This window comes from Garra rufa, unplaced genomic scaffold (genome assembly GCF_049309525.1).
Source record: "Garra rufa unplaced genomic scaffold, GarRuf1.0 hap1_unplaced_376, whole genome shotgun sequence".
Lineage (NCBI taxonomy): Eukaryota > Metazoa > Chordata > Actinopteri > Cypriniformes > Cyprinidae > Garra > Garra rufa.
Genome location: NW_027394643.1, coordinates 1 through 13,693, shown reverse-complemented (window position 1 = coordinate 13,693; position 13,693 = coordinate 1). Strand labels below are relative to the sequence as shown.

Genomic DNA, 13,693 nt, shown 5'->3' with positions numbered 1-13,693 from the left:
ATAAACAACAAAAGACTTGCGCACGTTTTAGACACCATTTCGGCTGTTTTTGCTCTCTTTCACCGACAAAAAACATTCCAAACACAGCCACAGCACTGTTTTGCATCTCAGAGCAACATGACGGTGTCTCTTTCTATTTAAATGATTCGGTTCAATTGCAATGACTCACTTATTAACAGTGACTTACTGCCACCTACTGGTGGTTTTAATTTCACATTTAAAGTATCTTTTCATTTTTAAAATAATTTCAAATATCAATATTCAACTTTTTATGTTTAAAATATCAAAACATCATTTATGCATTAGCATTCATGACCCTTCTGGGCTTCACAACAGTGTGTAAATACTTCTAAATGCCACCTTAGATGCAACTTCTGCAAAGATGAATTTTGTTGATACTGATTTCATTTGTTTGGTAACAGCCTAAATGTATAATTATTATAATTAACTGATTAAATGTAAGAATTTCACTCAAAAGATGATGCACACTTAAAAAAATGGCTTTATAAAGGTAAAAATCTATTTAAATTTATTGGAAAAGATTAATTTCTATCACTGCAGAGAACTGGCCACACAGATTATGAAGAATTTTAAAGAATTCAATATCAAAGAGTCAGTTGTCCACACACAATAACACATTCTGCATAATATTTTCTAATTATCTTTATCAATACCATTATCGATGAAATCCCAGAATATATTGAGCTATTATTTTTGTCAATATAACATACCCCTAGTACTGACACCAAATGATTTGCAGCAGTTGCTTTGTCATGTCTGATGTAGACAGCCTCAAGCTGTTGGTTTATTTCAGGGTTTTTTTTTTTTTAGTTTTTAAGTTATGAATGGCCTGTAACTTAAAAATTTAGTAGCCAAATTGGCTGGTGAATGAAAAAGTAAATTTTAATCCCTGTACACAACTGCATTTTTCATCCTCCACAAAAGTGAAGCTATGAGTAATCTGACTGATTTTATTTTTAACAGCAGTTTTCTGTAAAAATGGAAATTATGGACTCATTCTTGTATCAGATACTAATTACGTAGCCAGAAAGTAAGATGACTTTCTGATGCTTGTAATATGCTTCTTTTTAACAATATAGCAGATACTAGCAACACAACCATGTACACTTCAGTGTTAAACAATAAACAAAACAACTGAGGGCTTAAGTACAAAAGAACCTAACAACTTAATTAACAAAGTAACAGGTAAATGGGATGAATCAAATAAAACACAGGAAAACTAGATCAAAGGAAAACAGCAACTGAGCAACTAAGGCAAAACAGAGCTTAACTGCTTTAGTCCAGTAAGTGTTCATCTCAAATTTCCCACCGCCCCAACCGGCAGAGGTTTCTCCTTCCACGATGCTCAGTTGCCTCTGGAGCTTCCGGGAGAGCGGGCTGGGCCTCCTCTAGGGGTACTGCCCGTTACTTTTGGGGCTCCCCCCGATGACCGGATGTCAGTCGCGGCATCTGAGGGAGAGCCAGACCTCTCTTGGGAGGATGACGGCACACTGTCGTCCGCTGGGCGGTCAGCGGTGCCGGATACTGACCCGGAGATGATGGCTATGCTTGCCCGGGCCGCCGAGAGGGTAGGGCTTGAATGGAATCCTCCATCACGTCCCGAGCCCTCCCGGCTGGATGATTGGTATCTCGGGGTGGCCCGCGCTGGTTCTCAGCGTCCCACCCCAGTGCCCTTCTTCCCGGAAGTGCATGGAGAGCTCACTTCGACATGGAAGGCACCTTTTACTGCCCGAAACCGCTCGAGTGGGACCTCCTCCCTCACCACCCTTGATGGCGGGCCAGCGCGGGGCTATACGGGGGTCCCGCCGGTGGAGCATGCGGTCGCGATGCCACTGCGTCCGGGCGCCGCTTCCACTTGGCGGGGCAAGAACCCGTCGCTCCCTTCCCGGGCCTGTAGGCACTCGTCGGCGTTGATCGGCAGTGCCTATTCGGCCTGTGGCACCGCTGGTTCTGCCTTGCACGCCATGGCGTTGCTACAGGTTCATCAGCACTGAAGGACCTGTACGAGGGTGGTCACGACCCAGAAGTTCTCCGTGAACTTCGTATCGCCACGGACCTCGTGCTATGTGCGACGAAGGTGACCGCGTGGTCTCTGGGTCATGCCATGTCCACCTTGGTGGTCCAGGAACGCCATCTCTGGCTGTGTCTGGCGGACATGAGGGACTGTGATAAGACCAGATTTGGTCGACGATTTGTGCCCAGAGTTTGGCCCGGCGGATTCCCAGGTAACACTGAGTCCCCGGCCTGGTTATGTGCCCAAGGTTCCCACTACTCCCTTCAGGGACCAAGTGGTGAGCCTGCAAGCGCTGCCCTCCGGGGAGGCAGACCCAGCCCTGGCTTTGCTTTGTCCCATCCGAGCACTAAGATGCTACGTTGACCGGACACAAAGCTTCAGGACCTCAGACCAGCTCTTTGTGTGTCATGGAGGCAGGCAGAAGGGGAATGCCGTCTCCAAGCAGAGGATGGCCCACTGGATAGCGGATGCCGTTACCCTGGCCTATCAGGTTCAGGGTGTGCCCTGGCCCCTCAGGCTGAGAGCACACTTAACTACGAGTGTTGCATCCTCCTGGGCGTTGGCTCGTGGCGCCTCGCTAAATGACATTTGTAGAGCGGCGGGCTGGACGACCCCTAACACATTCACTAGGTTTTATAACATTCATGTAGCCACAGTCTCCTCCTGTGTTCTCACCTCAAACGGGTAGAGGCACAGAGAGGCCTCGAGTCGGCTTGCTATACTGCTCCAGAGTAACCTGAGAGTAGCTCTGTCGAGTTCCTCCGCTGAGCTTGACAGCCGACGTAGCGGAACGTGACTGGCTCTCCTTGATGCGAGCACCTGGCCAAGCCAGTAACGGGACCCAGGAGGCCCGCTCAGGACACTGGAAGGGGCAGCAGCCACGGCGCTTTGTTAGGGATCCCAATTCATCGGTCTCGACGAGACGTCGAAGAGACTGTCTGTTAGGGAACGTCTCAGTTATGTATTGTAACCCTCATTCCCTGAAGAAGGGAATGGAGACGTCTCGTCCCGTTGCGCGGCTCCTGTACCACCGCTGTATGGCCGGGCACGTCCCGGCTCCTCAGCGAAACCTTGTCTGTGCAATGCACCTGCTGCGCATTATATGCTCACGCTGTGATCAGCCGCAGCTGGCTGCAATCATGCTAGCCAATATTCATTGGCTTGTGTGTATACACACAAAGTAAATTGGTCTCTCTAGGCGAGATCCCAATTCTTCGGTCTCGACAAGATGTCTCCGTTACCTCCTTCAGGGAACGAGGGTTACAATACGTAACCGAGACGTTCTCAAATCATTCCACAAAATGAATTTACAATCTGTTCTCTGAGTCCTGATCTAAAATGATGGTTCACAAATCATCATTTAGATCAGGACTTCTGAATGTATTTGGAAATCTTTTGCTTTATATCTGAACTTCAAAGCGAGTTCTAAAATTGTTCGACAAATTAAATGATTCGCAATCTGCGCTCCGAGTCCTGATCTGAAATGATCTTTTGCTGATCATTATTTAGATCATTAATTGGGTGTGGGTTCCCGAATCACTTTATTCAATTCGGGATTTACCAATCATTTGGCTTAGATCAGAACTTTGCGTATCACGAATCATCCGAGTTCAATCGGGATTTCTAATCACATATTGCGAATCATTTGATTTAGATTGGGACTTTGCGTGTAATCGTTGTAGATCAGCACTCTGAGCGTGAATCACGAATCATTAAATTTTCGGTATGATCTTGAGTCCTGATCGAAAATTATGATTTGCAAGTCATTATTCAGATCGGGATTTCGGAGCGGGTTTGCAAATCTTTTGCTCTGGTTTAGAATTTCAAAGCGGGTTCTTGAATCATTCCGCAAATTAAATGATTCACAATCTGCATTCTGAGTCCTGATCTGAAATGAAGGTTTGCTGATCCTTATTTAGATTGTGAATTGGGTGTGGGCTCGCAAATCATTTGATTTAATTCAAGACTTTAGAAAACATATCGCGATTCATTTGTTTCAGATCAAGATTTCGAATCAGTTTCACAAATCTTTTGTCAGATTTATTTATTTTTTTTTCTTAAACAGTGGAAAACATCAAACCATAAGTGAGATCTCTGACTGATGCCCTTGAAAATCAAAAAAGTAGTGCTTGAAAAGTCCTGGAATTTAATTTAACAGAATCTTGCATTTGCTTATAAAAACTTTGACATTTTATCTTACTTGCATACATACAGGACTATGGGTTCATGTATATTAAGCAAAGTAAACAACGCCTCCGCATCGTAACATTCCTTTATAATGTGCAATGTGAGGATAATTTGATCATTTCTGACTCTATCATGCATGTATTTGCAGTCATTAACTTATCCGCATTGCTACGGTACTCCAGCTTCTGTCCAATATTTGGCTGTGAGATTTGTTGGCAAAGCTCCCGTTTAATTTCGCAGAGAGGAGAACAGGAGATGATGACAGATGATGAAGATTTGATGTGATATCTAGCAGGCTGCAGTCATTTGCGAGGGCTGAGAAATAGGCTTAATTGGAGGGAACAAAGACCCCATGAAACAGTCTGATGAGCACAGTTTTCAAAGATATTTCTTATTGAAATTTCAAGCAGGACATATCAAAAGCTTGACTTTTCATTTTAAATCTTCAATAGCCTTTATGTTACAGCCATGGACCATGATTTCCTCTTTGATATTAACATGAAGCTGGTAATTCAGCAGAACAGCCAGGTACCAGAAGTAAAAATCCTATTAATTTCTTCATAGGGGAACTGATTTTGAACAATTTATAAACCGTTATTCTCCAGAAGGAAAAAACATGCACTAAGAGCCGAGGGTGAAAACTTCTGAATTTGTAGATCAGGGTATTTATCAGTTTGTTTGTTTTTTGTTTTTTTTTTTACTTATGTTGGGCACTCAAGAAAAACTGTCCACTCTCAATCTTCAATCTGTTCAAAAGTTTTCACCCCCATATCTTAATGCATGGTTTTTCCTTTTGGAGCATCAGTGAATGTTTGAACTTTCTGTAATAGTTGCATATGAATCCCTTAGTTGTCCTCAGTGCGAAAAGATGGATCTCAAAATCATACAGTCATTGTTGGAAAGGGTTCAAACACTTAGAAATGCTGGAAAACCAAAGAATTTGTGGGACCTGTAGGATTTTTCTGAAGAACAGCAGGCAGTTTAACTGTTCAGGAGAAACAAGGGACTCATGAACAACTATCACTAAACAAAAAAAAAAAAAAAAAAAAAAAAAACAGGTGTGGATCATTCAGGTAACAACACTATTAAGAATCAAGGGGATATAAACTTTTGTGAAATATCTTAATCAGGTTAGTACTAAATAAACAATAACTTGCATTTTGTATGATCCCTCTTATTTTGCTAAAATAATTAACATTTTGCAAATTATGAGAGGATGTAAACTTTTGGCCTCAACTGTATTGTTGCAAATTCCCTCTTTAGCCCCACCCACTCATGGTAAAACATGGTAAATAATGTAACATGCATATTTTGAAATGAATTTATTTTTAATTGTTTTATTTCTGTGTACAGTACACAATCAGTTTTTAATCTGTTGGTTACTATTCATCCATTATTATGGTTCCCTTGTCATTTGCAGTGCCTAATGGGATTGTAGTTCTTTCCATTGTTAAGTTCATAGTCTTTGTATTTTGGTTTAAACTACTTTTTTGCTTAAAATTAACATTTGTTTTGTAATTTACCTGGTCGCTGGTTGGTTTGGTTCATGGCTTATAACTCGTTAACAAACACGTTTTAAATTCTCAATGGGGGGAAATAATGATATGAGAAACTTGCTATTTATTATTGGTATAAGCAGTTATTTTCTCTCTTCAGATGTGTTGGTTGAATGCAGTTCTCAAAGTGCTGAGATCACTGTGAAGTTTTACTGACATGCATTGTACAAAATGTTTGTCGTCTGTTGGAGCTATTTTTGTTAGCAGGAATTGAATAAACCCGTCCAACTGGGCAATTTTGGTTTGATAGATGTGGACTAAAAGCCACAAAACCACATTTTTGATTTTAAGGTAAAAGCATTATTGAAATGGTTCTGTTCGCACTTTGTGAATCAGCATCAAATAGATGTACATTATAAAAATCACAAGCCTCCAGCAGTGTAACCGTGTGCATGTCAGAGTGCTTCCATTTAGGCCGGTTTCTGTGGAACGTAATCAGTGTCATTAGTTTCACGCTGATAGTGAATCTCACTGGAGAAACTCACGCTTTTATTCTTCTAGTGTGCTATCCTGGTTTGTTTGGAAGAATTTGTGTGTTTGTCTCAATCTCAGGCACTGTTTGAGGTGAAAATCTGCAGACATTTAAGGTGATTCTTTAGTCACTAATTTCATCCTAAACCCAAACACAAAATCAGACATGAAATTTGACGTGAAATTAGACATGACAGAAAATGAGACATAAAAACTTGAGAAATTTAATTTTGAGTACATTTTGATATATATATGTATTTTTTTTTTTTTTTTCAATTTACATTTTAAGTTATAGTGATTGTATGTTTTTGGCCTTTTTTAATCAGTTTTGTTTAAAGTGTTTCTGTTTGACATTAATTTTATTTTCATTTTAGTTTCACTAATTTTAGAACTGCAGCTTAAACGTATTTCAGTTAGTTAACAAGACAACATTTTTAATTTTCATTTAAGTTTCTCCACATAAAAAAAAAAAATGAGTCAATGTAAAGCAATTTTTTACCTGGCTGCCTTAAAATTTTTAAAAGTTCAGTCAACACAAAAACGTTTAATCAACTTTAAATGTTAAGTTGTACTAAGTGACAACTTAGATATTTGAATTGATTCAAATTAAAATTTGAAGGCAGACAGGTAACTTACCCAGCTTTTAAGTTTAACAAACCATTTTTTTTGTGTTAAGTCAACTCAAATATCTAAGTTGTCACTTAGTACAATTTAAAATTTCAAGTTGACTAATCTTATTTGAGTTGACTGAACTTAATTAGGGTAAATTATTTTAAATTGACTCAACAAATTGTGTTGTTGTTGTTGTTTTTTTACAGTGCACTTAATATTTATATTTTATTTTATTTCAATTACTGACAATTATTTTTAAATATTTTAACTAACAATAACTACACCTATTCAGTCATATTTAAAAAAAGTCAGTTCAATTAATTTAAAGGTCAGTTAGTGTTTAATGTTATTATACTATATTATTATATTATTACTTTATACAGTTTATTAAGTATCTATTTTTTAGAATGTATATCTTATGTTTCCATTTTAATTTTAGTTAAAGTTTTAGTAATTTTGATGTGTGTTTTGGTTTTTATAAGGGTTTGAAAATCATTTTAATTATGTTTTAGTTATTTTCAATTATTTTAACAACATTAAAAATGGAAATGGCAACTAGCTGAAATGAACTAAGCTTATATCTATTTTATTTTGTTACAGGTTTATTTTTAAGTAATGAATGTACAATGTGTGTGTGCAATGTTTTTATCTGGTGTATGTTTCTTTTATAGAAAACTCAGAACACCACAGACACCCTGCAGAACCTCACGGCACGAAACATGACTGACTTCCTGATCAAGAACTACCAGAAATCAGGAAAAATACGGTAACAACACACACTCATGCCGAAGGGTGTGCAGAATGAAATATGATCAAAACAGCGCAATTGCCAACAAAAGTGTGTGTGTGCAGGTATGGCGGGATCTCGGTGGGCGGCGTGAACTCGCAGGTCAAACTCAATGAATCTGACATAACAGCAATGATCGAAGACCTCAAATCAGTCCTTAACATTTCACAGGTGAGAGCAATGGCCTTTAGCACATTACTAACATCCAGAGTGGCATTATGGGCATTTCTGATTGATCTCAGATCGCTGAAGGTTTTGAGAAACGTTTCTAATCGAGCTGATGCCAAAACCTCACAGCTGTTTACAAACCACAGAGAGCCGACATCTAAGAGAGTTTTCAATGCATAATGCTCTGTTTTATGGGTCGGTCTTCAAATTGCATTCAAATAAATAAATTCATAAGTGAAGCTTAGGTCGCAAAAAAAAAAAAAAAAGAAAAAGAAAAAATAGGTCGCAGGATGATGGAAAATGTAGCCTATACCAATGTAAGCTACATTTAAAAAAAAAAGAAATGTGTTGTCATATAAATAAAATTAAATCATAGTCTATATATGAAAGGCATAAATATGTGAAATATATCTGTCAGATTTAGAATTAACAGATTTAAAACAGTTCATGGAAAGGAAAAGGAGGACTGAGATGACAGAACGCGCATCCTGTTTGTTTGCTTTATTTTACAAAAGCACAAATGTTCTATTTTTAATGTGAGTTTGCAAGTTAAATAGTTTGTAGCCTATTTTTGCTCATGTGGAGGATGATTTTTTTTTTCTGTCAATATACAAACATCTGTGTAGTACAAAACCTAGTCTACATTATAAATAATAGTGTATCATTCAAATATAATCAAAATAATCATTCATTTAAGTTTCGCTTTGTTTTGGTTTCTTAGCTTTATATATATTTTTTTCATTCTTATTCTGTTCTGAATACCGTTAGATTTAAATTATTTGTTTCATTATAGGCCTAGTGTTTATAATGTTTATGCATTATAATAATTCACTTGATTTGGTATCATTTCTAGTCCACTCTCTCTAAACATTTCACTGCTCACTAAATGTTTTGCAAGCAGTGCACGTTTGGAGACAGTGGTTAAGGACAATGCACCAATCAATGAGAGCGATTTTGAACTTAAGAAAGCTGATTGGTCAAAAATATATTGAGGACCAATACATAACCTCAAAATATACCTACATAAACCAGCGCTTGTTCTGTTTTCTATGCACATACACATTGTCATGTCTAATGCACTTGTTAATGCCGGATCTTTAAAGGAATACTCCACTTTTTTGGAAATAGGCTCATTCTCCAGCTCCCCCCGAGTTAATAAGTTGATTTTTACCGTTTTGAAATCCATTCAGCCGTTCTCCTGTTCTGGCGATATCACTTTTAGCATAGCTTAGCATAGATCATTGAATCCTATTAGACCAATAGCATCACGTTCAAAAATGACCAACGAGTTTCGATATTTGTCCTATTTAAAACTTGACTCTTCTGTAGTTATATCGTGTGCTAAGACCGGTGGAAATGCAAAGCTTCAATTTTCTAGGCTGATAAGATTAGGAACTACACTCCCATTCCGGCGTAATAGTCAAGGAAGTTTGCTGCCGTAATAAGGCTGAAGCAGGAGCAGTAATACCACGCAGCACATGTGCAAATGCTAAACTAGCTGGGAACTCATTTCTGATAATACTCCGCCTGCTTCGGCCATATTACAGCAGCAAACTTCCTTGACTATTACGCCGGAATGGAAGTGTAGTTCCTAATCTTATCGGCCTAGAAACTCGCAGCTTTGCATTTCCACCGGTCTTAGTGCACGATATAACTACAGAAGAGTCAAGTTTTAAATACAACAAATATGGAAACTCGTTGGTCATTTTTGAACGTGATGCTATTGGTCTAATAGGATTCAATGATCTATGCTAAGCTATGCTAAAAGTGATATCGCCAGAACAGGAGAACGGCTGAATGGATTTCAAAATGGTAAAAATCAACTTATTAACTCGGGGGGAGTTGGAGAATGAGCCTATTTCCAAAAAAAGTGGAGTGTTCCTTAAAAAACAAATACCAGAAGGCAAAAATTGTACATTTTCTAGAACAGGATGCAGTAGGATCCAGCTCAAATTAAGCACTAGTGTTGTTTCTTTTTGATGGCAGCAATAATTAAAATCAAATGATCACAGTTTTTATTGTAGTTATTGTAACAATGCGCGTTTGTTTATTACAAACAGCTTTTTATCCATATTCATTTTCATTAACACGTAGCAAGTACCATTTGCTGCATCTAATAATTTCTTGCATTTGCATATATTTTTATCACTTAACTATCAAAACCTGATGGGACATCTCCATCTGAATATGCATGAGCAGCTTGAGCACGTGTCGTGATGTGAAGTGTGTTTTATTTACTGTTCTTTTAATGCTGTGTGAAACTTTTCAGGCCTTCGAAACGCATTTAAATGCTGTGAAAATTCCCACCAGCTCTCCACTTAGCATTCACTTATCAAATATTGAGTTCATGTTTTGTTTTTTTTCCCACTGTGCAATTTTGTACATTTTTTTAAATACTTAAAAATGGGTATCTGTTGCTCTCTTAAAGTTCAGATAACGCTTTATTTATGTTAATATATTCTCTCATATACATGTATGATACAGAATCACCACTGATTTACAGAACAGAATTTAATTTGGGATTAAATCCTCTATAATCAACATGATTTAGCTCATAAACAACTTAATGTATAACCTAAATATGATTTCCATTTACTCTCAGGTAAAATGCATGTTCTGTCATGATTGTATTCAAACGTTGTTTTAAGAAATTAATACTTTTATTCATCAAGTATGCATTAAATTGATCAAAAGTGACAGTAAAGACATTTATATTGTTGCAAAATGTTTATATTACAAATAAATGTTGTTCTATTGAACTTTTTATTCATCAAATAATCCTGAAAAATAAAATGCATCTCAGTTTCCACACAAATATTGGTCAGCACAGTGGTTTTCAACATTTATAATAATCAGAAATGTTTCTTGAGCAGCAAATCTGAATATTAGAGTTATTTCTGAAGGATTATGTGACACGTGCAGTAATGATGCTAAAAATACAGCTTTGATCACAGAAATAAATTGCATTTTACAATATATTCACACAGAAAACAGTTGTTGTTTTGTAACAATATTACAAAATATTACTAATTTTACTGTATTTTTGCAGTTGAATCAAATTTTAAGTAAATTGTCGATGAGATTTGACCGAATAATTTCAAAAGAATGCCAAATTTACAAGCTGTAAAATGTACTTTGTTAATCATAAAATATCTAAAATACAATACATGGTTAGTCTGATCATCTTGTGATATAGTTTAGACAGGTAGAAGCTAAAATGTTGTATGCAATAATGTGTGATGCTTTAGTATGGGTTTCTGACATTTGCATTTGTAAACAAAGCAATTACATCTCATCTTTTAACCACTTAATGTCTTTTTTTTTTAATTTATATACATATCTACAGGCATACCTTGTGGTTGTGTAGCATTTTATTTGTCTTTATAATGTCACCTGCTGGCAATAGTTCAAATCTGCACTTAATGCATTTATTGTACAAAAATAGACAGATTTTGTCCTTAAAATGAAAGTTGTTGTTTAATATTTTTTGAGGATAAAAACCTGTCAGAGTTAGCCATATTTGACTGGCATCTATTAATTGACAGTGCCGTTTGAGTGGACGCATGCTCTGATATCAATGCTATAAATGCTACAAATAAAAGCTTTCTCAAGCTGAAGTTTGATATTCTGCCATCCTAACAATGCTAGCTGCTTTTCATTATTTATTAGCATTAGCAGCCCTAGTTTTGGCTCTAAACTTAACGCGGTTGAATCCTCTCCGGCAGCGCGCCAGAGTCTGGATGTCTGATGGGATTTTAATGCTGCTTAGTTCTGTGATGGATGGCTGTAATGCTAATAGCGGGACGTTAGCGTCTTCCACTCTCTCTCACTCAGACCCGGAGAGTTTTTGGCACCTTCACTGTGAGAGAAAGGCAATGTGTGTGTGTTATTACTGTTCTTAGTGTATTTACAGTGTCGTCTGCAGCATCAAACATTAGCATTAGTGCACTCTGTGTGTGTGTGTGTGTGTGTGTGTGTGTGTGTGTGTGTGTGTGTGTGTGTGTGTGTGTGTGTGTGTGTGTGTGTCTGTGTCTGTGTGTGTCTGTGTGTGTGTGTGTGTGTGTGTGTCTGTGTGTGTCTGTGTGTGTGTGTGTGTGTGTGTGTGTGTGTGTGTGTCTGTGTGTGTGTGTGTGTGTGTGTGTGTGTGTGTGTGTGTGTGTGTGTGTGTGTGTGTGTGTGTGTGTGTGTGTGTCTGTGTGTGTGTGTGTGTGTGTGTGTGTGTGTGTGTGTGTGTGTGTGTGTGTGTGTGTGTGTGTGTGTGTGTGAACCTAGTCTGCATTTAAATTATTAGACACACGCCCAATACAAAGGCTGTTCATTAACTTTAGGGAGTAAAAAAAATAATTTTTGCATTTTTTGGAGTTAGGAAAAGTCGTTCTTGTTTTAATGCAATTTAGGGAGTAACATATAGGACCAGTTTTACTAAACAGGGCAAATTATCATTAGAGCACAATTCCATAATGCTGTTAGTAAAACTGGCCCTAAATTTGTACTAAAAATAATTTTGTATGCAAAGTAACAAACTCAGCAATGTGTTTTATGTAGAAGGTGCCAGAGGGAAAATGTTTGGGATCTGTTTAATGTTTTTGGAAAAAGACTCGATTAAAAATATGGTAAAAACAGTAATAGTGTGAAATATTATTGTAATTTAAAATAGTTGTTTTCTTTTGTGAATATATGTTGAAATTTATTGTATTGCTGTTATGTAAACCCTTACCAAAAAGTAGTATACTTAAAATGTATTTTATTAATTATACTTAAGTAAAGTTCAGTATATTTTCAGTTTACTTTATGTAGTAGGTATAACAATATCAGTGTACTAGTAGTATACTTTTAAGTGTAGTATTTCAATACTCCTTGGGACTAAATTGGCCCAATTTCTAATATAGAAAAGTATATTTTTAAATATAACAGTAGTAAACTTTGAGTACACAACTATTTTACATCAATGTTTTCAGTTTGGACTGCAAGTCTACTAAAAGTAAACTTATACAGATAGTTTACTAATTAAATACTTTTTATGCATTTTTAGTACACTTTGAAGTATAGTCTCAGTAAACTACAAGTTTAGTAGTTTTATACTGCAAGTATACTCGTAAGTTTCTTTTAAAAACAATATTTACAATATGAAGAAGCTGTAATATGTAGTATAATGTGTGATTCACGCACAAACTCTGACTTTTTCTCTCTCTCTGTGCAGTTTAATCAGACTGAGCCAATTTTCCAGGCCATTCAATTGTTTCTGTTGGAGTTGGGCACCAGAGACAATGTGAAGGTGAGCAGCAGGAAGTGGCCAATCTTTGTATTTACAGTCTCAGTTCATTATTTTCAATTTGTGATTTCCATTATATTACATTTCAGCTACTTTAAGTTGTTTTAGTTTACAGTAACAACACTAGTTGCAACATAATGGAGATGTATTTGAAAGTACATTGTGTGTGTTTGTAGGTGTGGTTTTATAATCAAGGTTGGCATTCACTTACGTCGTTCCTGAATGTGGCCAGTAACGGCATTCTGAGAGGAAATCTGCCGGCAGGACGGAGAGCAGAAGAGTTCGGCATCACAACATTCAACCACCCGCTGAACCTCACCAAAGAACAGCTCTCGTTTGCAGCGCTGTGAGTACAACACAACGTTTACAGCTTCTTTTGAGAAAAACTATCGTCATATCAAATATAAACAGAAACTTAAAGGTCTTCACAGCAGCTGTTCAAAATAAAAGTAGAATTTAACTTGAAGAAACTGTGACAGAAATAAATTACTCAATGTAAACATAGAACTAGTACTAATAATAAAATTATTTAAGGAATATTTAACTAAAACATTATATACCAAAATGTATTTACCAGAAAAATCTAAATATTTCTAAAGTAAATA

The 13,693-nt window shown here is 37.0% G+C and overlaps 1 protein-coding gene across 1 annotated transcript; it reads left to right on the top strand.

Annotated features, from left to right (window-relative positions):
• Window positions 1–1,847: 1,847 nt before the first annotated feature.
• Window positions 1,848–13,434, top strand: LOC141317136 (phospholipid-transporting ATPase ABCA1-like; the record flags this gene model as incomplete). Its single annotated transcript, XM_073832945.1, has 5 exons — window positions 1,848–2,000; window positions 7,533–7,627; window positions 7,714–7,819; window positions 13,017–13,091; window positions 13,265–13,434. Coding segments are annotated over exons 1-5 (599 nt in total), but the record flags the coding sequence as incomplete, so codon positions are not given.
• Window positions 13,435–13,693: the final 259 nt, after the last annotated feature.